The following is a 23,639-nucleotide window of genomic DNA, read 5'->3' on the forward strand; positions in this document are numbered from 1 at the left end:
TAGCATGCTCCCTTGGAATGTGGTTGATGCAGGTTCAAATCCAGAGTCTGCCTGATCTGGAGGCAGGACTTGTGCTCAAGTCTCCCCCCTTCCAAGTGAGTGCCTTAACAAGTGTGCTATAGGGTCATTCTCACTATCTCTGGTCCAATGAATATTTCATTGTTTATACAAAGAGGAACAGCTTCAATAGGAGAGTGAGAGACCCACCCCAGAATCTTTATAGGGCACTCACCTGGCAGGTGGGAGACTTGGGTTCAAGTTCCTTCTCCAAATCAGGAGTTGGGATTTGAACCTGGATCTCTCCAATTCCAGAGGAGAGCTCCAACCACTAGGTTGTTGAGTATAAAGAGGACAGCATCTCCTCCTCAGCTGTGTTTTGTAGAGGGGTTAGACATATTCTGAGCACACCTGTGGGATCTGGCCTCACAGGTGAGAAATAGGGGATCTAGTCTGTGAATCCCACCAGGGCTTAGGTGGACTTGTACATGTCCACCAACACAAATGTATGTGCATAAGAGACTTTACCAGCAGAAACTTAAGCCCTTAGGGACTTTAGGTCCCTACAGAGTTAAGTGACAGCTAAGCAGAGGTTTTGTGAATGCCAGTGACACCTAAATGTTGGTGTTAAGCAGCTAGTTGCCCCTTTAGATGCCTAAGTTCCCCCTGTGAAGCTAGCCCTGTGTGCCTAGTCCTACTCCCATTCAAGCCTATAGGAACAGGACCAATGGCTTCTTCCTCACCATTAGCTATAGTAACATCTCAGAGCTAGAAACTGAATTAATAATAGGGATGATCTGTTCCTTTACCTCTTGCAAACAATTCTTTATTGAAAGATTTGTTTTTAGATGAAAACATGAAGAATATCACTGGACTGTGCAAGCATGCGTGGGTTTTGATATTTTATATAAACATACACTGGTTTTGCATAACAAGTTCATTCCAGTTCTAAAGTTATTACCCAATTCTACAGTTATCCCCATTTTAGATATAGAAATCATTGAAAATGGTAATATTTCTGAAATTGGAATGAACTTTTTTTTAGTGCACCCAGTACCTCAAATTATGACAGTGCCCCATTAAACCACAATGTATTCCCTGTTTTGGGCTTTGCTCTCCTTTGTGTTCTAACAATTCCTGAATACAGCTAAGCCTTTTTGCCAGGAGGCAGAATCTTTCATTCTTTAAAGGCTTAGTATGATCAGAGTATTCCTCATCATCTTGCAAGCTTGAGCCGTAGGAATATAGTTTGAGAGCTTGAGTTTTGATATTTTTAAACATGCCAATAATGCATGGACATTTTTATGTATCGATAACCTGATCAGCTCTGACAGCCTTTAAAAGATATACCCCTACTTTTAGAATCTCTCTTTTCAAACCTGACCCTGCAGGGCATCAAGCACCCTTAGCTTCCACCAGCTTCATTAGAACCTGAGAATGCTCAGTATAGCTTAGTGCATTTGGGAGAGGTTCAGGCCCTTGCTGGATCAGGCCTGTAATTTATATGTGACTAAAGCAGCAGCCTACTAGTGTATTCAGTTAACTGGAAAATTCTCAGTGCATCTGGGCATTTGTCTAGGATTCTATATTTGCATAAATTATGCTATGGGATAATCAAAGCTAGTCACTGCTAACCCATATGGCTGTTTTCTGTAATCGCTAGCCATCACCCACTTTTATGATTTTTTTCCCCTGTTATTTTATGTCCTGAAACACTGGCTCAGTCAGTCAATTGCTTCAATCATTGCTAGTGCCAGAGGATAGAAAATAGCAGAGAAAAAAAAATTACTGGATCAGGGAGGGCTGGCTGCACTTTTCAATACACTAATACTAGCATCACCAGCTGCATCCTGTCAAAGATGATATCAGCCAAGCAATCTGCCACACTTTAAAAATACAATGTGCAAATTCAAGGAAGAAAAGAATCTCATGATGAGGATACTTCTTGGAAGAATCTGCCTTGATGTACTGGTGGGGCTATGTATTCCTCCCTATAAATAGATTGTAAATGAAGCACACGCATCACTAGGACCTTCATATCAGAGATCTCTGTATTAAATACACCATTTTTCCAGAGGAAGAGATTCTCTCCTGCCACTCATCCTTTTTCCTTGTTGAAAGACTTGCAAGTACCAATTTTGTGGCCTCTGCTGTACAGCACAAGTAGGTATTACCAAATAGCAGTGGGGAAAGGAAAATTCACATTAAGAAAGAAACAGTGTATTTTCTGGCACCACTAAAAAGTCTTTTGAATATGTTTTTTCTGTGATGTCTGCACAATGTATTTGACTGATCAATAGCCAAATGTCATGAAGCCCTTGGGCAAGAACAACATCTAAAAGACCCTTTAGCCAGGATAAGCTGCCAGGAGCTGTATGTAAATTAACGGACTACAGGGGTACACAGGGACAAGCTGTAGATAAGTCATGGAATTGTTTTTCAGCTTCATATTACTGAATGTTTTGTTGTAGTTTCTTTTATTTATCGTGTTTTGCTTGTGGACAGCTCTTGGTTTTAGAGGAATTGTTTACAATGCTGAAATATGGTGATAATTTAATGCATGACAGCATTTAAGACACAGATATATTCTGAAGGCCAAGAAGTGTCCTTTGACTCATGCAATATCTCAAGACATTAAATTAGAGATCACTAGAAGTATAGGTCTGCTTCATGAAATACTCAGTTCATTTCTGGAATCATTAGGATCACTAATAAAATGGATTTTTCTGAAATAAAACCCAGAATGTGTAGATTTGACTCACTGATCTAGAAAATACTTTAGCTGAACATGACATCATTCTATATTAAATTGCTGCAGCTGCACAGAATGGATAACATGGAAGACAAGTACAAAGTGAGAAACCTGATCTTAAAAAATTAAATTGGATGATCTGATATTTGGTTGACTGTAAAAATGGCTGTTCCTTCAGTGTATTCAGAGACATATTTATGGACTTGAGTGTAGATACAAAGTTTTTACTTCTTTATACTCCTGTTAGACCTCCAAAGCCAATACAGCTATGAGAAAGCAAACTAGATTCTATTCTTTATTTAGTACCATCAGCATTTCTTACCAAGTTCTCATCAATTATATCTGTATAATCCCATTGCCTTCAGTGTCTTAGCGCATAACTTGAAGCAGTGGGTTTAAAAAGAGTTAAGTAGGAAATGGTTTGCCTATCACATGACAATTTTCAAGATTTCACAATTTGTTCGGTCTTGGAATTGGGACAAAAAAAAAATCACACTCAAATTTTCATCAATCAAAAACCTGGAAAAAAAATTCACATCAGGTCAACCAAAACATTGTTTTGATCATTTTTCAAAATGTTTTTGACCTTTTTACTTTTTTACTATACATTCATTTACATTATTAAATGAAGTCATTTTGACCTGAAAAACCACCTTTTGTTTTGAAAGTGTTGAAATAGGATTTTGACAATTTTGAAACTTCTCAATTTTTCTCTCAAAAAACAGGACATTTTCAGGAAAAGGTCATTTTCAACAAAGTTTTAGTTTTGACAAACTGGCGTTTTCCAGCAAAACAAAAAAAAAAACATCAAAAGTTTCTGACAAGCTCTAGTTTACAACTGTAATGGAATCCTACTGCAGAACTTTAGTGGTAGTGATATGTGAGAAGGAAAGGACTCAGCTAAATTCTCTGATCCTAGGAACGTAGGTTTTCAAGGCTGGAAGTTAGAAAAGATTCTGTTTACTTGTAAACTGAATTACAGATGGTAAATGACCTGCCCAAGAACACATGGTGAGTCAGTAGCATTGCTGGAGATAAAATCCAGGAGTCCTGACTCCTAGGCATGTGCTCCTGCTATTAGGTGTTTAGATTACTGTGATGAGGTTTATAAGCCTCATACTAAGGCAGACACAAGGGAAGCGCTGGAGCAGTAATGGGCCAGGGAGGCCCCTGTCAAGCCTGCTTCTGGAGAGAAGACCAGAATAAAGGGACCCTTGGCAGCCCCAGGCAAGGAGCACAGGGGGGGATGGGAAGAGAGGCCAGTTCCTGGGGAAGTATTGCAGAGCTGTAACAGGAGAGGAAGTTTCTACTGAGGGGACCTTGCTGTGCTCTTTCCTCTACTCCTAGACACACTGCCCACCCCCACCCCAAAAAAGAGGGAGGAAGAACAGTTGGCAAAGGCTCAAGAAGGCCACAGGCATAGGCCTTAGGTAGTGGGGGTTTGAAGTGAATACTAAGTCCATGTTGACCATGCCCCAAACTGAGATGCAAGGGTTGTAGGAAGTGACCCAAGGAAAGGTGGGCAAATGATCCAGCCAGACACAGGGCAGGGGCATGCTGTTTCACTTTCAGGGTCCTGGGAGGGGACCTGGTGGAGAGGCAGGGCCTGGATCTCACGACACACCCCAGAGCTATGATCCCTGGCCCCTAAGGAGGGTAGAGCTGGGAGTTACCATTAAGATGACCAATCCAGCTAAAATCTCACCCAGAGATTAAACTGACAGACTGAAGTTGGAGGCCCAAAGCTGTTGTAGGCCTGCCGACTGCCCAAGTCACCATGCTACAGTTACATGATAGGTGCAGTTTAGAAGCCTAACTGACTAGAAAGCAATCACTAGATCACAATGCACCTAGAATTCAGCACACTGGTTAAGCTTTTCTAAATGAATTAATATTTTATGTAATGTCTCCAAGAAGAGTTGAGATGTCTGCACTAGTGTTTGTTCTGAACCCTTTACATGAGAGATTCTCATTTCAGACTTTTGCAGTCTGTGTGGATTACTTGCTACAAATTTAAGTGGTTTGTTATTATACCTGTTTTATAAATGAAAGAAAGTAAGGCACAAAGAAGTTAAGTGGTTTGTCCAAGGTGACATAGCAGGTCAGCAGCACAGTCAAAAGAAGAACCCATGTTTCTGGATTTCCAGTCTCCTCTAACTCCCAGTCTATATTGCCATAATGTATGACAAAACCTGCATTTGTGGTTAAATGGGTAAGTAAAGTCACAATTGTAGATAGAGGGGGAAAGGGGAGAGACTGCAGCACAAAATGTGACTACCCAAAATTTGTCCAGGTTTAGAGGCAGTGTTGATGGCAAGATGTCAAAAATAGAGTATGTTAAAAAAAGAAAAAAAAGAGAGAATTGATAATGCTGGAGGTGAAAGTGAAACACAGAACACAACAACCTGCAGTGGGTATCTGGACAGACATGAAGAGGAAACCCAGGACAGTGGAAGAGTATGCACTCTGGGCCATGACCAAAGCTCACTGAAGTCAATGGAAAGACTCCCATTGACTTCAGTGGGCTTTGGATCAGGCATCTTGTACAGATGCTTTAAGATATGCAGGACTAAATGAGGATTTCCATTGATTTTGGTGGGCATGCTGGCAAAGCCATTCCCCTCCATGTGGCTGCTAAATCCACCCACTGAGGCACCATGTGTTGGATATGCCACCAGTTGAAATCCATGGAGTTTTTTTTCCTATTTCATCATCTGCTTTTTTGTGCAGAATGGAATGATTTCCTTCAAAGTAATGAAGATTTTGGCTATCTAACAATTCCTAGAAATAGACAAGAGACTACTTAGCACAAGGAAGAAGTGACTATAAAAGAAATCAGCAATGAGAATATAGATTGAGGACTAAGTGAATTAGCCAAATAATGTTCAGTGTTTCATTAAGTTATTTTTGAAAGGTTATGGAAAACTGAGGAGTTCGATTGAGAGGAGGAAGGAATGTCTTGTCCATAGATTTGTCTACAGTTTTAGTACCAGTTCAGCAATCATTTTGGCAATCAGTTTAGCTGAACCAATGCTGATCACACTTTATCTGTAAGTGTAGACAAGGACAACCTAAAGTCAGCACCTGTTCGGTTAACCCCACATCAGTTCAGCTGAACTGATTTCTGATAAAGCACCATTTCAACAATCAGTTAAGTATAGACAAAGCCTCTCTCTGAAACCTATGGCTGGTTTTTCAGAAGAGCACAGCTCCAATTTAGTAACCTGTAAATGAAATGGCCAGATTCGGGAACAGCTGGGTTCTGCTTTTGAAATCTTGCCATTACCAGTGAAAGACATCTTTAAAAAAAAACAACAGATAGACCAAAGGAAAAATAATTGTGACAGTTACCATTCATTCATTAAGTATAATTTCAATCACACTAAATACAGGAAAAAAAAAACCAAAGAGGCGTGAGTCTTTTTTGCTTTGCTCCTTGTGCAGTCATTTACACTTGTGCAAATGCAGTGCAAAATGGATCTAAAACACTACCAAAGAAGAATGGTAGCCTGGTGCAACCACTTTGTACAAGTATAAATGAATATACTAGATACAAGTCACTGGGGTAGTAAGTCCAAAACTGCTAATGGAAGCATGCAAAACCAAAGGATTAGAGTAGCAAATATGGTGCTGAAGAAAGCAAGGTGGGTGAGGTATTATCTTTCATTGAACCAACTTTTGTTGGTGAGAGAGACAAGCTTTTGAGCTTACACAGAGCTCTTCTTCAGGTCTGGGAAAGGAGCTGAAGGAGGAACATTCAGGTAATTATAATCTGGTAAATTTCACTCACTTACTAGAAAAATAATGGGTAAAAAATCTGCAAACTCAGAAAACAGAACCACAAGCATTAAACAGCATATGTTATTAAAAGAAATCATACCAAATTTGATTTCCTTGTAGTGACATCAAAATTAGTAGAAAACCACAAGCCTTCATTGTATGAAAATGTAAATTCTCTATTTTACATTGAATTGCTGCATTTCAAAATATATTCTAAGGGCATGATTTACATGTTAAATTTGATTAAAAAAATAAATATGGATAATTCTGTCTTTTTGCCACAAATGAAGTTAGACAGACCCACTCAACGCAATTGGAAAGTGCTCATTTCAAAAATATATGGTCTCCTAGCTGTTTGCCTATAGAAACTGTAAGGGAACTCTGGGATTTGCAGCTGTGAAAGGTTATTCAAATTCCTTAGGAATAATGTAACGTTTCTTCATATTCCAGCAACCGCCTAAGGCCACATAAAATTTCTATTACAACAAGCAAAACTCCTCAATTTGTCATTGGATAAGACAGCAATGTTAAATCATATTCTGTGTTCCTGAAGAGCTCCTGAGAATGAAATGGTTCTCATCTGTGGAAATATACAGTATAATCTTTCCTATTAATTGTGTCATTGTAAGAAGACATTCAAAGGATGTGAAATGTACAAAAGGCACATTTCTCTCTCTCTCTATATATACACACAGATTTACACACATGGCTACAGAACAAAGCACCGAACTATATTATAACAACATTTTAGCCAATATCATTAGTCTGTTTTTAATCTCAGCAACTCAAGGTCAGTGTAGAGGGGTGACACGCTTCTCGGTAGCTCCCCTTGATGGAGTGCATGTGCCTAGCCTCTCTCTCTCTGTAGCCCTCCTTGGACTCAGGTTATTAATTAGCCTGATCATCTTTAAATGGTCTCATCCCTGGTATTGAGCCATACTCCAGGGTGCCCTGGAAACAATGTCCTCACCCTCTCTAGGTCTTTCTGGCCCCAGCTCTCCTGCTGGGCCATTAAAATAATTCAGTTCCCCTTCTGGGGTGTATCAAATTCCCAGTCATTTCCCCAGCAGCCAATGGGGGGACCCAGGCCCACTCACTACTCCTTGTTCCAGCCCAGGGATCCTGCTATGATTCCCTGGGCCATTTCCCCATGGTCCCAGCACATTCTTCACCCTTACCTCAGGGCCTTGTCCTGGTTGAATCCCAGCAGCTAGAAGGGAGCTCCTTCTCACTCCCTCTTGTCTCTGCCAGCACTGCTCTGTCTAAAGTCCTGTAGCTCTGTCAGCCAGCAAGGCACACCATCCACACTCCTCCAGCTCCAGCAGGAAACTGAACTTGCTCTGGGCCTACACCTCTTTTTATACTAGCCTACTGGGCCCTGATTGGCTGCCTCCCCTACAGACTCTCTAGGCTGCTTGGAGGACCCCACTCTACTGCCTTTTTGGGGCACAGGGTGTGGTGAGACTACAGGGGCCTCCAGAGGGTCTCAGAGGGTTTGGTACACCCTGTCACAGTCAGTATAACAGTGAAAGATCTGCTTATTTTATTTCAATGGGACTACCTTAGCAACCATTGATTTCGGTGGAAGAACTCCCACTAATTTCAGTGGATATTTTAGCTGGGCCTATTTTTTAAGGGCTCTCTTTAGCATGCATCACCATAGTATCTAAGGGTGAAATTCACTTGTAGAGCAGCATGCCATTGCAAAGCCATCCGGATGATTTAAACAAAGAGGTGGCCAAGTGGGAATATGGGCAGAGCACATTAGGTACCTGGATTCCCTCTGTGTATCATGGAAAGGGGCTCAGCAGTAGCCCTGCACATGCTGGCATAGAAGGCCATGAAAGGTTATGGCCATGGAAGTAGCCATGAGATCTGAATTCATGTTGTGCCTTTGGCACCAACACCCCACATACATGGTGTGGAGGGTTGTGGCCCATACACTGGAATAGCTGTTATTGGAGAGCAGTGCCTCAGTCCTTCTCATTGATCTAGCTGTCTGCATTTTTCCTCACCAAACCCCACACGTTACACCTGCATAAAACCTGACTGTTCAGGCTTTACGTACATAGAATGATCTTCATATAACGTGTTGCAATGTTAAATATTTAACCTAATATAAAGCTTTGCTGTTCCAGACTTTTTCCTTTTCATTATTTCAACAGTAGCATAACTGTAAACTCAAAATAGTTAATTCTTCAATTAAGCCAGCGAGCAAGATAAACAGGAAAATAGTAAAGAAAAAAAATCAAACATTTGGAATTGTGTTGGGTATATTTTTACACAATTAAACTGCAACCTCAATATATTGTATATTGATTGTACTTTTCAGTTAAAATCAGTTTTTCTTTACCCAATCTTGGAACACAGAAAACATTTCTCTCATGGGAACTGCAACAATCTTATAAAATTAAGGGCACTTATCACCTAGTACTGCAGAGTTCTAAGCAATATTTTGACACTTTATAAATAGTCAGAGCTAATATCAGTGTTCTCTAAAGTGATAATACATGAATTCAATTCCGTATAATAACACAAGCATAACCTGTTTAATGTCATCACATGGATCCAGTCAAGCAAAATCTGGCAGTTTCTCTGTTGAAAAGATATTTTTGCCCATGCTGAGTTAAAGTTCTTTTATTACATGCTGGAGAAAAACAGATTATCTTTGATTTCAGAATTGGTAATTCAGTTTTTTTATGAAGGAAATAATAGTCCCTTATTACTACACATGGTTCTCCCCAACTTGCAAAAGTATCCCCATAAGTAAAAATAATGGGTCATTATGCTCTGCAGAATAAATACAGATTATTTTTATTTGAAGAGTGGGTAATTCTTTTTATTATAGAAAATACCAAGCCATTAATCTGACATAATTTACCACAACTGGGGGAAGGTGAGCCCTATATATAAAAATAATGCATCAGTATTCCATTTTAATAAACGTTTCTTATCCCAGACCTTTATTACTTTACATCAGGTCTTTTTATTCTCTCTAAGCTGCAATAACTATATACTAAAATAAAACCACATAACTTGGAAGTTTCTGGAGCACGTAAATTAGCATAAGGAAAAGCTTCCTGTTTATTACTTCACTGGGACCTTTGGTAATAATTAGACAAATTAAATTGATTGTACAGTTGTCATTCAATCCTCTGTAAATTACACATGAGAACTAGAAAAAATTGGTTACCTTTGATTTAAGAAAAAATCATTCTTTTTATGTTAGACAAATAAACACTCATTTTTAACATATACTGTTTAGCTCTTTACATGACACCAAGCGGATGGGGCTGTTATTTAATTCAAGGTAACCTGCTTCTCTAAATCACGGATTAAAGGCTTGTTATTTTTTACAAATGAGAATTCAACCATTCTGGTACCAGGAACCTACTGATGTCAGGCTCTTCAATAGTGTCTGCTGAGGATTCTGAGTGAAATATTGCCCCCACTGAAGCCAATGGCAAAACTTCCACTGACTTGAGTGGGGCCAGGACTTTACCTTCTGTGTCCAGGTCAGCACGCTGAAGAAAAGACCAAAGCAACATCTTATTCCTTGCTAGCTTGCTGCAGAAGCTAATTATCCTCTGATAGAGCAAGCTGCAAGTCTGGCCATGTCTATATCTATGTGAGATTTGATCCAAGACCAGATTGTGTTTGAGCTGACTGGCTTGCAGGAACCTGTAACCATCACAAAAGGAGATTATCAACTGCTTCTATTCATGCAACTTTCAAGGTACCTTTTAGGGACCTGAGCCCACTTCTGAGTGAAGTCAATGCCAAAAATCCCATCAATTTAAATGGGAAAAGAATCAGGCCCTACTGCAAGGATGGATACACCCATTGTGGCAATGTAGAACAAAACAGAATTAGGGTTTATCTGGGATTTAGTATTCCCTGATAAGAGGAACTCATAGGATTTAGGATTTTCACTTGTCTGGGACTCACTAGTTGTCAGGAGGACCAGCTCTGATACCCTGGTCAACCATAGAGCTAACAATCATTCAGCTTTTGAGCTAGTTCCATAAACCTGCAAAACAAAATATGCCATTTAGACACAGTCCTGAGCTGGGACTGTCATACTGCCTCAGGAAGAGTTTGAGAGAGACTAAGTTTTAGAGAACCACAATCCTGCCTGCTCTCTGGTGCACAGCATGGTGCATGTATGCTAGTACATCCTGCTCTGCCAAGAACACCCAACATGCTCGACAGGAGGGGACTGGGCCATGGCTCTACCTCATCTCTAACACTTTTGGGGGTTATGAGCCCCTTCAGGGATCTGCAAAGGAGCCAAAGGAGTCTTCTGTTTTATAGGCCACAATGAAAGTGTCTTACTTTGACTGCCCTTGCAATTGTCACCATCTTAGCTACACGATTTCCTTCAGTCTGCATATTGCCTGTGTATTTCAGACACTGCTCCAGTTATGATAGCTTTCCAATTCTTTAAATTCAGCACTGTTTCCACTAGTGTAGCCGTATGCTCACATTATATTAAAGGGGCATGCCATGAAACTATGATGTCTGAAATTAAAAAGTGATGACAAGTTTAAATATAGATTTGTATTCCCATAATGTAGAATGACAGGGGGTTATGGTCATGTATGTTCATCCTTACACAGTTTCTTGCTTTCCAATATCAGCTATTTACACATCTGAATATTCACCAGGTTAGCAATAGAACATGAGTCAATTTTAAATGAATAATTAAATGAGAGCATATAACTATGAACAATTAACAAACAAGAGTTTGCCCACGCATTGTTTGATAAATAGCCGGTCCTGATGATTGAAAGTGATGGATATAAACAGGAGATATTAGATAATCAGAGAAAATATATATAAAAAGCAGGTAGACAGAGAGATCAACATTTTCAAACATGACTGCTGAAAGGTAGGCACTTTTAATACAACTTTAGATGCCTAAGAGTATGTCTACACTGAAAGGAAACATCTGCGGCTGGCTTGGGTCAGCTGACTTGGGATTGCAAGGCTTCAGGCTGAGGGGCAATAAAATTTCAGTATAGATATTTGGGATTGGGCTGAAGCTCAAGCTATGGGACCCTGCAAAGCGGAAGGGTCCCAGAGCCCAGGCTCCTACCCAAGCCCAAACATCTACACTGCAAATTTTAGCCCCACAGCCCAAGCCCCATGAGCCCAAGTCAGCTGACTAAGGGTACACTGCTGTCATAAATATAAAGGGAATCCTTTAAATCCCTCCTGGCAAGAGGAAAAACCGTTTCACCTGTAAAGGGTTAAGAATCTAAGATAACCTCGCTGGCACCTGACCAAAATGACCAACGAGGAGACAAGATATTTTCAAAGCTGGAGGGTGGGGGAAAGGGTCCTCTCTGTCTGTGTAATGCTTTTGCCGGGACCAGAGCAGGAATGCAGGTCAGAACTCCTGTAAAGAGTTAGTAAGCAATCTAGTTAGATATGCGTTAGATTCTGTTTTGTTTAAATGGCTGATAAAATAAGTTGTGCTGAATGGAATGTATATTCCTGTTTCTGTGTCTTTTTGTAACTTAAGGTTTTTCCTAGAGGGATTCTCTGTGTTTTGAATCTGACTACTCTGTAAACTATTTCCCTTCCTCATTTTACAGAGGTTTTTCTTTTACTTTTTCTTTAATTAAAGTTCTTCTTTTAAGAACCTGATTGCTTTTTCATTGTTCTTAAGATCCAAGGGTTTGGGTCTGTGCTCACCTGTACAAATTGGTGAGGATTCTTATCAAGCCTTCCCCAGGGGCTTGGGGATATTTTGGGGGAAGACGTCTCCAAGTGGGCTCTTTCCCTGGTCTTTGTGTAAGAGGCTTGGTGGTGGCAGCATACGGTTCAAGGACAAGGCAAAGTTTGTACCCTGGGGAAGTTTTAAACCTAAGTTGGTAAGAATAAGCTTAGGGGGCTTTCATGCAGGTCCCCATATCTGTACCCTAGAGTTCAGAGTGGGGAAGGAACCTTGACAACTACAATGCAGTACACTGCACTTGCGGCTAGACATACCTTCTGTAAGGATCTACAATACCTAAATTCTCAAACTTGATAGTCTAACTGACCATAGATATTTAGATGATGCTACAGTGATGACAAGTTGGAGAACATTTTCCTTTTTATCTCTTATTATATTGTTATTAAAATCCTCAAACATTTCTACTTACCAAACCATGAATTTGCATGGGGTGTGGGAAGGAGTAAGTATTGTTTAGGAAGTATCTGAAAAATCACCCTTGCTGGGAGACTGAGATTTCCATTGACAGAAAAGAAAACTCAGATGGATGAATTAGCTCAGAGAAAGTTAGAAGCGACCCAAACCTTTGCAGAAACTTCAAACTGAAACTTTACTGAGCCTTGAAAATGTTCATTAATATTTTTAATTTTTTGTTCAATGTACTTTTCTATTTGCTGGGCTTTGGCCAGAATGGATGAAACCAAAATATTGCAGGTAAGGCTATTCTTGGGGTATGTATGTCCTTGTTGAATCTAGGAAATACTGGAAATCTTGCCAGAAACTGTTTTAGCAAGATTTCACATAATTTCCTGACTGAAGATATACAGATAAATTCAGATAAAGCATCCATATGTTGCTATTTCATGTTGATGGGTTCATCATAAACATATTGAATAATAATTGATAATAATTCTGCTTTTTTAAATTAATTAATTACATTAATTTAATTAATTCTGCTAATTCTTTTTTTTTTTGCTTTGAATTCTAAGGTAGTTGTCATATTAATTTATACATTTATTTAGTACCCTCAGATGGCAGCCAATGGGACAAATAAAGGATTTGTAGGGTTATCTTCACCTATCACTGAAATATAGCAACCTCTGAGATTTACAACAGTAATTTAGGGAAAGGAGTGAAGAAAGAAAACTGTTTCCAAATGAATCTGCAAGGGGAATTTAAGCAGGCAGAATGTAATTACCTGCACTGGAATTTGGCAGGGCCGCTGGGTTAACAACCATCATCTTACAAAAATTATCTTGGGATCTCTACTAATCACAAGTGGTCAGGAGTTTGGTGACACATCTTATTTGATGTAATGAGATGGCACCTCCAGCTGCACAGTTACTCGCAGGTTTTTGTTGACACACTGGTTCAATACAGATTCCAAGGGAACAGTGCCACCTATCAAATTAGGAACACTTGCAGCAACTACAGGTTCCTTGAGTCTCCCATCCAAGAACCAAACATAGCTTGTGAGATCCAGTGAGATTATAGAACAACTGCTACAGCTGTTTATGTGAACCAAGCCTCTTGAGGTTCATACATTATTAATGTGAAGAACACAATGATTTTGGGCTATCTGTTTAGAGTTCTGAAATTAGGATGCAAAACAACCTGTTTAAAACCTCAGTCATCTGTAACATCCTGTAGATTGTCCCTTACACATATTGCTATGTCTAAGCCAGGCCAGAAAAAGGAAGAGAGGGGGAAAATTGGTAGGAAGGTCACAGAAGAGAAGCAAAGCAGAGAACCCAAACAACCAATAAAATTGTAGGGTCATGTTATATTCTCAGATGCACGCATAGACCTCCCAGTAAAATCATGAATGTCCGAATGCAAGATTTGTTCTTAACACTTAAAAACTAAGCACGATGGGCCTGGTTCTTCTCCTAGTTTAACAGAAGTAAACTAGAATGGACTCCGTTGAAGATGGTGTAGTTACACTGTAGTAAAAGCAGCATAATTGAAAGAAGAATTGGGCCCATTTGTAAAATTATTATCTCGTGAGTAGCAACAGTTACAGCGTCTCCAGTGAAAATATTACCTTTTGTTGAAAACAAGAGTTTCAGGCCTTTTTTGGATCATAGAATCTGAGAATGGACTATTGGCCTTAGTGCACTCTCCAAATTACTGGTCTCACAACAGATTCAGGGACCTGCCAATACTACTTTTTCTCTCATTAATTTGGGTTTTAGTTCAAAATGGGTGTGATATTTGGATTGGCAGAGTCAAGTGACTCCATGTATTTTTGTGTGTGTGTCAAAATGTACAGACATCTCACATCCAAACACATTTGACCTGTTCTGAGAACTCAAGTCAGTCTTCAGTGGTGCATAGGTCTTAGATTGGCCCTCTGCACAGGCGTGAGTTTCATCCTAAGTGCATGGCTACACAGCAAAAGCTGCTACATGGGTTAGTCTCATCAAGCTACCTTGAATCCAGCTAGTGCAGGTAACAACAGCAATGAAGACAGGATAGCGTAGGCTTCAGTACAGATAGTGCAAGACCAGCATGGACCCTGGGTATGTACCCAGCTCATCTTTCTGTTAGACTAAGCTGCACTGGCTTCGTTGTTACCCACACTACCTGGATTCAAGCTAGCTCACAGCTAGAGTAGTTCATGCACCGCTCTTGTTGTGTAGACATACTCTAAGTAAAGTGAATCATAGTGAAGTAACTGCCTCGATCACCTGCTTTTCCCACAGAGCATACTGAGATATGAAATCAAGGCTCATTTCCTGTTTGTGTCTAAGGGGTTCCTCACTGGACAGCAGATTTGTGAGGACACTCAGATTCTCTAAAGAAGCTACTGAGTCAGTACTCAGACTCACAAATGATCTATAATATTATAGGCAGACCCACTTAAAACTCTGTTTCAAACCCATTGTTCTTATTTATTATTTGTATTGTGATAATGCCTTAATCAAGTATCAGGGCCCCATTTTGCTGGGCACTGAATACATATGTGATGACAAGACAGTCCCAGCCCCAAAGAGCTTACAATCTAAGTATAAGGCAAAACATAAGTACATACAATGCACAAACTGGGGAGCACAAGATAGGAGCGTAAGTAAGAGTGCGGTGATTATGACTATTGTAATAAGCAGCAGTCACAATACACCTACTGCCTAAATACCAAAAACCCAGCACATTTTAAGAGAAAAAATGCCCTTCAATATTAGTCTTATTGATTAGACATTCACATATGGTTAACATATCATTGCAATAAAGTTGTTTTAACCTTTTGTGTTTGTTTTCAGATGTCCAGTTAAAATGCCCAAAAACACCCATAAAACCCAGTTCATGAAATTAAAAGAAACCATATTCTTTAGCATGTTATGGTAAAACAAAGAATATAGTCCAAACAACTTAATGCAGCCTAGGGAATATTGAGCTAATTATGCACACCATGACAACGTCTTTACAGGGGATAGTTTCAAGTGAGCTTAATGTGGACTAAGATTTGAAATCTGTGCAGTGCTAAAATCCTTGTACTGCCTCTTTGGAGTTTTAGTCTGCCAGATGGCGAATATATGCTTAATATATGCATATATGCTTAATATATGCTTGGAACAAGCACTTTCATGTGTGAAATGCTGATTTTATACAAAACAGCCCAATGTGCATTTGTCCTGCATCAACTGACGTAATTAGTATAGAAAAAATAACTATCATATCAAGTGATATCAGTGCAATAGTAAAGGAAACACTTTTAAAGAATTGTGTGGGCACTAAAATACCCTTCTCTTAATATCAACAGATGGCTTTTCTTCCATTGCCATATTTTTATTATACAGTTTATCATATTTCCATAAAGAATTACCGCCTATGATGTCATATGATAAGAATATGATGTCATCTAGTCCGACCAACCCCATGAAAGAAAGTAAGGGGGTTATTTGTGGGGAGAAGAAAGAAACCTGGAGCATGTTTTGAGTGTGAGAGGCCTGGAGGCATATTGCATAGTTTGCATGGACTGTTGACAGTCACCAAAAAATCTTAGCAAAGCAGGGAGTGAGGAGGAAATTCAATTAAATGGTTCACTTAAGGTTTGGCTGGGCATCCACATTTTGGATGTTTATATCTGAACTGAAAAACATTCAAATCTTTTTGAGGTTCACCCATTATTGCTTGAATCGTTGATTGATGATAATAAAATGCCAAGAAAATAAAGGACCCATTAATACTTACCTAGTATAGCACTGGCATCAATTATGCCCAATTTAACATCTGTCGCTGTTACAACTCTGCATGTGAAAGGGGTCTGAAGAAGAATGCTCACTTCTCCAAAGGACTGTTGCTCATGGAGCTGACCCACAAGAACCTGTCGGATATGTTTAACCTGGTTGGGAAACATTAATATGTTCAGTACCACATAACATTACAGCATAGCTGAACTAATACATTATATAAGCATTTTTTAATAAAATATAGGAGAGACAAGTTGGGTGAGGTAATAGTTTTATTGGACCAAATTCTGTGGGTGAAAGAGACAAGATTACAAGCTACCACAGAGCTCTTCTTCAGGTCACCCAAACAGGAGCTGTGTGTAAGTTCAAAAATGTGTCTCTTTCACCCACAGAAGTTGGTCCAACAAAAGATATTACCTCACCCACCTTGTTTCTAATATCCTGGGACCAACACAGCTACTACACTCTAAAAACATATGTAGACTATATTTCAATTCACTAAACTGGCAACTTAAAATGGAATTTGCAGTTTACCCAAATGACAAGAGCAGTGGTGAACATTAATTTCATGATAGCTTGTGGAAACTTTGGCTGTTCCATTTTAAATGATTTTGCCTGTCCACAATTATGCTTTTCTATGAAAATGTAGAAGTCTAGTTATTTTTCTGCATCAGAGCATGAGAAAATGCAAAAAGCTGATTTTGTTCCAAATTTCAAGCATAAGTGAAAGTAATCTATTTTCTTATTTTTCCTCTAAAATTTAATCACATGACCTGCTCAAAGCAGAGTACAAATGGTCACTGACTAAAATCTTACCAGTTTTGCTTTTTAGCCAAATCGTCATAACCTTACTCATGTTGAGTAGCTCCTTCCTCTTTTGGTAGTTGCAGCTTCTACCTTACTCCTTTGGATCCAAAGTACCTTACTTTGTACCCGAAATACCAAAATGCTGTATTACTGACATTGTCTTTCAGCAAGAGCTAATTTATTGCTTTCTATTTAGAGTAGTGTTTAAAGCCCAAACAATTACTGTTCTTACTCATGTACATAGTCCCACTGAGTTAGTGCTTAGATTCACAGATTTTAGGGCCGGAAGGGATCACTTTATGATCATCTAGTCTGACCTTCTATCTAACACAGGGCAAAGAACATCACCCAGTAATTTCTGCAGAAAGCCCACATCTGCTGGTTGAGCTATACTATATCTTTTATAAAGAAATCCAGTCTTGATTGAAAGACTTCAAGTAATAGAGTCCCCACAAACCCCAGATAAGTCATTCCTGTGTCTTACTTCTATTCTGTATTTGCCTAACTTCAACTTCCAACCATTAGATCTTTTTCTGCCTTTTTCTGCTTGATTACAGAGCCATCAACTATCAGAAATCTCTTCCCCATGTTGTACTTGTAGACAGTGAACAAGTTACTTCTTAACCATCTCTTAGATTAAATAGATCAAGCATCTTTATCCTCTCACTAGAAGGTATGTTTTCCAGACTTCAAATCATTCTTGTAGCTCTTTTCTGAACTCTTTTCATTTTGTCAACATCCTTTTTGATGTCTAGACACCGAAACTGGACTCCAGTAATGGTCAAATGCCATATACATAGGTAATATCACCTCCCTTCTCCTACTCAGTATTCCGTGGATCCAAGGATCACATTCACCCCCTTAGCAAAAATATTACACTGGAAGGTCATGTTCAATTGGTTATCTACCATGATTCATAAGATCTTTTCAGAGTCACAGCATTCTAGGGTGCAGTCCTCCAACATATAAGTGTAACCTACATTCTTTCTTCCTAGATGTATGACCTTGCATTTGGTTGTGTTAAAACATATGTTTAAATAAGCCCATATTACCAAGAGATCCAGGTCAGTCTATACAACTGGCCTGACCGCAATATAACTTCCCACTCCACTGATTCTTTTTTCATCTATAAATTTTACCAGCAATGGTTTTGCATTTTCTTCCAGAACATTGATAAAGATATTCAATAACTGTAGGCCAAGAACAGATCCCTCTGGGGACTGTACTAGAAATTCCCTGTCAATAAGAGTAAGGTTTGGAGAAGCAAACCCTAAGAAACAAGTGAAATGCTTATTTTCCAAGACATAAATTAGCTTACCATTTTCCCCAATGGTAGTTTCACAAGTGCCTCAGTTTCTCTGTAAACATTACAGTATCCAGATTTAATAAATCCAACAAATGTACTGATTTCTCCTCCTTTTAAAAGCACTGCAACAAGAGAAGCAACAACTGAAAATTCTCTCAACAATTGTTGGTAAAAGAACATTTATAATATTGCAAAAATTTGGCATATTGCAAGAATGAATTTTAATTCAGTCTATTATGTGGTATTCAAAAGTTATATGGTTCATTACTTCAATATCAGACACCAGTCCTGAAATTTACAATGTGCAGGCAGACTGCTGCATATATGTGTAGCCCTAAGGAAGTTAGTGGGGCTTTGCTTGGGCACAGCAATCCATCAACACATTGTCGATTGCAGTACCGGGGCCTTAACATGCAGTAATTAAGTATAGAATTAATACATCAATAGACTGTAGCAATGACATACCCTCCCCCCTCAAAAAAAAATGAGTGAAGTCATATTCTGAGTTTTAGTTGAGGCTTTTGTTCAAAAACAAGAGCATTTCTGAGTAAAGGAAAACCCATGTTCCCACAAAAATGGTCATGTTTTTCAACAAAACAAAATAACTACATCAACACATTTAGTAGTTTTTTTCCCCTTGAAATCAGACCATTTAAACTGAATGTGAAAATCTTGAATTCTGACATTTTTACATTTCCTATATTTCACACCATGACGCACAATGACATGGGCGAAACTCAGCAGTTGCCACTGCAACTCCTCAGACAAGCAACTTTACCTAAAACCATCTTATCTAAGAACAATGGGCCAGATCCTCGGCTGCCTTAAATTGGCATAGTACCACTAAAGTTAATGGAACTATGCCTTATTACACCAGCTGAGGACATGGGCCAGTGAGCCGCAAGACGTTCCTAAATTCCCTTTTTATTGGTGCTTTCTCTCTCTTTTCCCCTCGACTCTGGAAGATTTTCTATGATTCCACAGGAAGGAAGGAGCCATGGTTTTGCTTTTGGGAGAAGAATTAATTAAACAAATTTGCTGTTCTGCAAGAATTCTTTCTTGACATTTCATACTAACGAAAACAATGACACCAGAACTACAATGTTTATCACTACAATACTAATGAACCTATGGTGAAGGAAGCACATGATGCAGACAGATTGAACAGCTGTCGAAAGGAGAGGCTCCCTGGGATTACAGTATCACAGACAAGTCAGTCTGGACCAGATCCTGAACTAGTGTAAATTGGCAGAGTTCCAATTAAGTCAATGAAGCTGCCCTAATTTACACCAGCTGGCCCTCTAAGTTCACTCAGCATCCACATTGTCTCATGGCTGGAAGAAATAAAACCAGTAACAAAATTAGACATATGATTTAAAAATGTATGGCCAATATGTTCCTGCTCCCTTGTGCTGCTTGGTGATGCAAAGCAGCTGTAAGCCCAAAGCAAGCAGCCAGTTATGCCAGGTTTATGGCTGCTCTGCATAACCAGAGTGGCTGAAGTGTACTGGCAAACATGTCCCAGAGGCTCCAATAATATGAAAGAAAAAACTGCTGCCTTGTTCCTCAGTGGAATCAAGCTGTGGACCAGAGATGCGTCAATGGCACCTTTTCTGAAAATGACTTGGGGGAAACTGAAGGAAATTTCTAAAAATGCTGAAGTCATTTGTAGAGTGTGATTTTCAAAACCACTCAGCAGTGTCTGACCTCAATGGGAGTTAGGCCAATGCACAGCACTTCTGAAAATCCTACCTGTAATTTCCACCAAGGACCTGAAAGATGCTGCGGCAAACAGCGCGGAAAAAATAACTCATGTAATCAGCAGAGAAAGCAAGTTCCACGAGAAACATCAAGAGAAACATCAGAAAAGAGACAGGAAAATGTAATCAGACAGAAAAGACTCAAAGCAAGCAAGAAAGAAGCAGAAGCAAAGTGTCTGTAAAATGCCATAATGTACAAATTGAAAGAAAGAGAAAGTCTGCATCAATGATAAGAATTAGGCCTACATTTTAGAAGTTTTGGAGAAAAGCTGTGAAAGTGAGACAGAAAACAACAAAAGCTGTGATTTATTGATTATAGAACTCATTAGCTAAGACGATAGCTAGTAAATTTCCTAATCTCACTCAATAACTGTTCAGAGCAAAAGAGAATTTTAATATACCTAGAGACAGAATTTGTTAATTCCTGAAGAGTCAGAGACAAGATTTTTCTGGTATGGGACCAACCAACCACTCATAGCTGAGAGACTGGCTGGTGCAATACCTGATGACCAACCTTTATGACTCAAAAAGAAAAGGAGTACTTGTGGCACCTTAGAGACTAACCAATTTATTTGAGCATAAGCTTTCGTGAGCTACAGCTCACTTCATCAGTATGCATCCGATGAAGTGAGCTGTAGCTCACGAAAGCTTATGCTCAAATAAATTGGTTAGTCTCTAAGGTGCCACAAGTACTCCTTTTCTTTTTGCGAATACAGACTAACACGGCTGTTACTCTGAAACCTGTCTTTATGACTCAAGAGCCTAATTAATTGAAGAAAAAAACTGACCAGACCACAACATCTGAGAGAAAACTCACTTGAGAGGGAAGCCTGGGATGTTCTGTTGGATCACTGTCCATCTATCATTCATCAAGGCCAACCACGAGCAAAGATTCCCAATATTAATTCACATCTCATATACAATGAAGGCAATTAAAATGTGTCCTGGTTTATTACCCATTAGATTTCTCTCAAACCAGAAATGATTCTTTATCATTAGAAAGAACAATTTAAGTGCAACTGTTGGGTGCTAAGTAGATCCATAACATCCTTAAGTCATGCTGCTCCTAAATCACTGAGGCACTTCTGGAAATCCCACTCATTAATTCCAACTGGAACCTGACAATCTCTCTTAGTTTTTTCCCAACCTGAGATGGAACAATAAGACTACAATCTTGGGTGAAGTTTTGTAAAACACAGTTATTGGTTTTCTGGCAAAAAGACTGGCAGAAAAATAACTGCACACATTTTTCAGTTAAAGCTAGAGGCGATTTTGTAGATCTATGATTAAATATTCTTGTTTATTGTATTTATCTTCATGTTCACATTTATAGTTACCTAGGAAATAGCACATTTTCAGCTGTAGCTGTTCATGGTGTAATTTTATACGTCACCATCTGCCTGGGCATTTAGCCAGTCTGTAGTCAAGGCCAGATTTTTAATGAAGTCTTAAAGGATTTTCTTTTAATATGCCTATTCGCATTCACACAATTTACATTTATCGATTTCTGATCTTTTGAGGGGATCCTCGCAACTGGTGCAGAAGGACAGCATTTTGGCTGTGTGGTGGACAGCCTGTGCAAGAGGTCTTCGCTCCTATACATCATGGTTCTATGTTCTTAGGTATTTCCATCCCACCTAGCATGCAGGAAAGCTCTGGAGCTGGGATGATGACCGCTGGGGTCAGTGGGAGGTAGATCACGATAGTCATGAATCCGCAGCCAGAATCCCTATCTAGGAGGGCACAGCAGTTGCACAGGCTACTGCAGCCTTGACATTTCTTCCCCGCAGCTTGTGGCCTGCGTGGAAGATTCCATCCCCATTCCGCAGCCTCAGTGGAAGCCCTCTGCTCATGAGCAATTTACTCAGGCCAAACACAGGGAACAAGATTTGACCCTACGTAACTGTCTCTGAAACATGGACTTACTGCTAAACACACGATGCAATATTTGCTTGTATTATGAATTCAAGCTGTGCAATTTTTTTTAATTGCATTAGTGATCAATATATTGTTTTTCTACCTTTTTTACTCATTTAATGAAATTTCACAGGGTTTACTAAAAGCCAGATCTTCCTCAATTTTGCTTCTTCATTAAGGGCACACCCAATATGAGTTGCTTTTAACACGGCTGTTACTCTGAAACCCGCTTTTTATAGTAAATCAACCTTCTGAAATGTCATTCATGCTTGGCTTAATTTACTTAATCTGTGCTCATCTAAAATGAGCAATTGCTCCTCTGTTATGTTATTATACATCATGTATGTTACCCCATAAGTTGAGTGTGGGGATCTTCACAAAGCTTAACACAAGGCTTAAGCATCAGTTAAGTCTCGCTTAAGTTTGTGAAAGATACATAGGGGCGAAATTTATCCTTGGTGTGTAATAAACGTAATAAGACACATTCCCTGCCATAAAGATGTTCACAAAATTCTAACCAGAATACACTCAAATTGAATATTTTTACTGCTGTCATTTATACTATTCCAGGCTCAAGGAGCATTATGGGGAATAGGTAGAGGGAAAATGAGATCTGAATGTCTAAACTCCTCAGTTAGCACTCCATCTAGCAGTCATCTTAGAGAGGAATATCAGAAAGGATTGAAGATATGCCATTATTTGGTAAATAAAAAAAATCAACCTAGTCAGTTCATCCCAAAGCAGAGAAACAAGACTTAGATGACAGGAAGTTTGATGCGACAAGCAAACCCTGGTGAAAAACATTTCCTGTTTCAGAGCATTACAGAAGGAATAAGCAAGGTAATAGATACAGTACCCACAAAATTAGAAGACCATGAAAAAGCTAGTTCTTTCCAAACTTGCCATTTTCTTGACTACAAGCTTGCAAAGATATGTGGAAGGAAAAGAGCTCAACTGAAATTAATAGAATGCTCTGTAGTTCTCAAAAGTGATTATGTACATTTTAGTATAAATACAGCCTATTAGTTCTCCCTCTGACGTGTTTGTTTTACGCAGAACTGAGTAAAATAATACAGCTGTATTTTCACCCCTCTGTCTCTTTAAATTTGGACTGTAAGCTCTTTTCATGCTGTGTTTCTACAGTACCTAGCACAATGGGGTCCTGATCTATGATTGGAGTTCAAAGGCACTACCATAATACAAATAAATAAATAGTCTATCTTGCAACAGTCTGCAGCAGATCTCTGGTGAGCAGGGTGCATTTGCTGAGGGGTTTTAAGCTCCTTGCAACACTTCAGTACTGGGCTGTATCAGCTTTGATTCTTACAAATGTACATTAACATTAACAAAATGTTCCTGGATAAACACCCTGGTTTGTGAGTCTAACATCTGCACGGGCATAAGTGTC

At 39.2% G+C, this 23,639-nt stretch overlaps 1 protein-coding gene across 1 annotated transcript in view; it reads right to left on the reverse strand.

Annotated features, from left to right (window-relative positions):
- Nucleotides 1-23,639, reverse strand: part of CNBD1 (cyclic nucleotide binding domain containing 1) — a 280,150-nt gene that overhangs the window by 45,263 nt on the left and 211,248 nt on the right. Inside the window, exons 9-10 of the mRNA XM_043538780.1 lie at nt 18,567-18,676; nt 16,443-16,593 (exon numbers count right to left, since the gene is read on the reverse strand). Of these exons, the coding sequence (XP_043394715.1) occupies nt 16,443-16,593; nt 18,567-18,676 (261 nt within the window). The remainder of the gene's footprint in view (nt 1-16,442; nt 16,594-18,566; nt 18,677-23,639) is intronic.

This window comes from Chelonia mydas, chromosome 2, assembly GCF_015237465.2.
Source record: "Chelonia mydas isolate rCheMyd1 chromosome 2, rCheMyd1.pri.v2, whole genome shotgun sequence".
Lineage (NCBI taxonomy): Eukaryota > Metazoa > Chordata > Testudines > Cheloniidae > Chelonia > Chelonia mydas.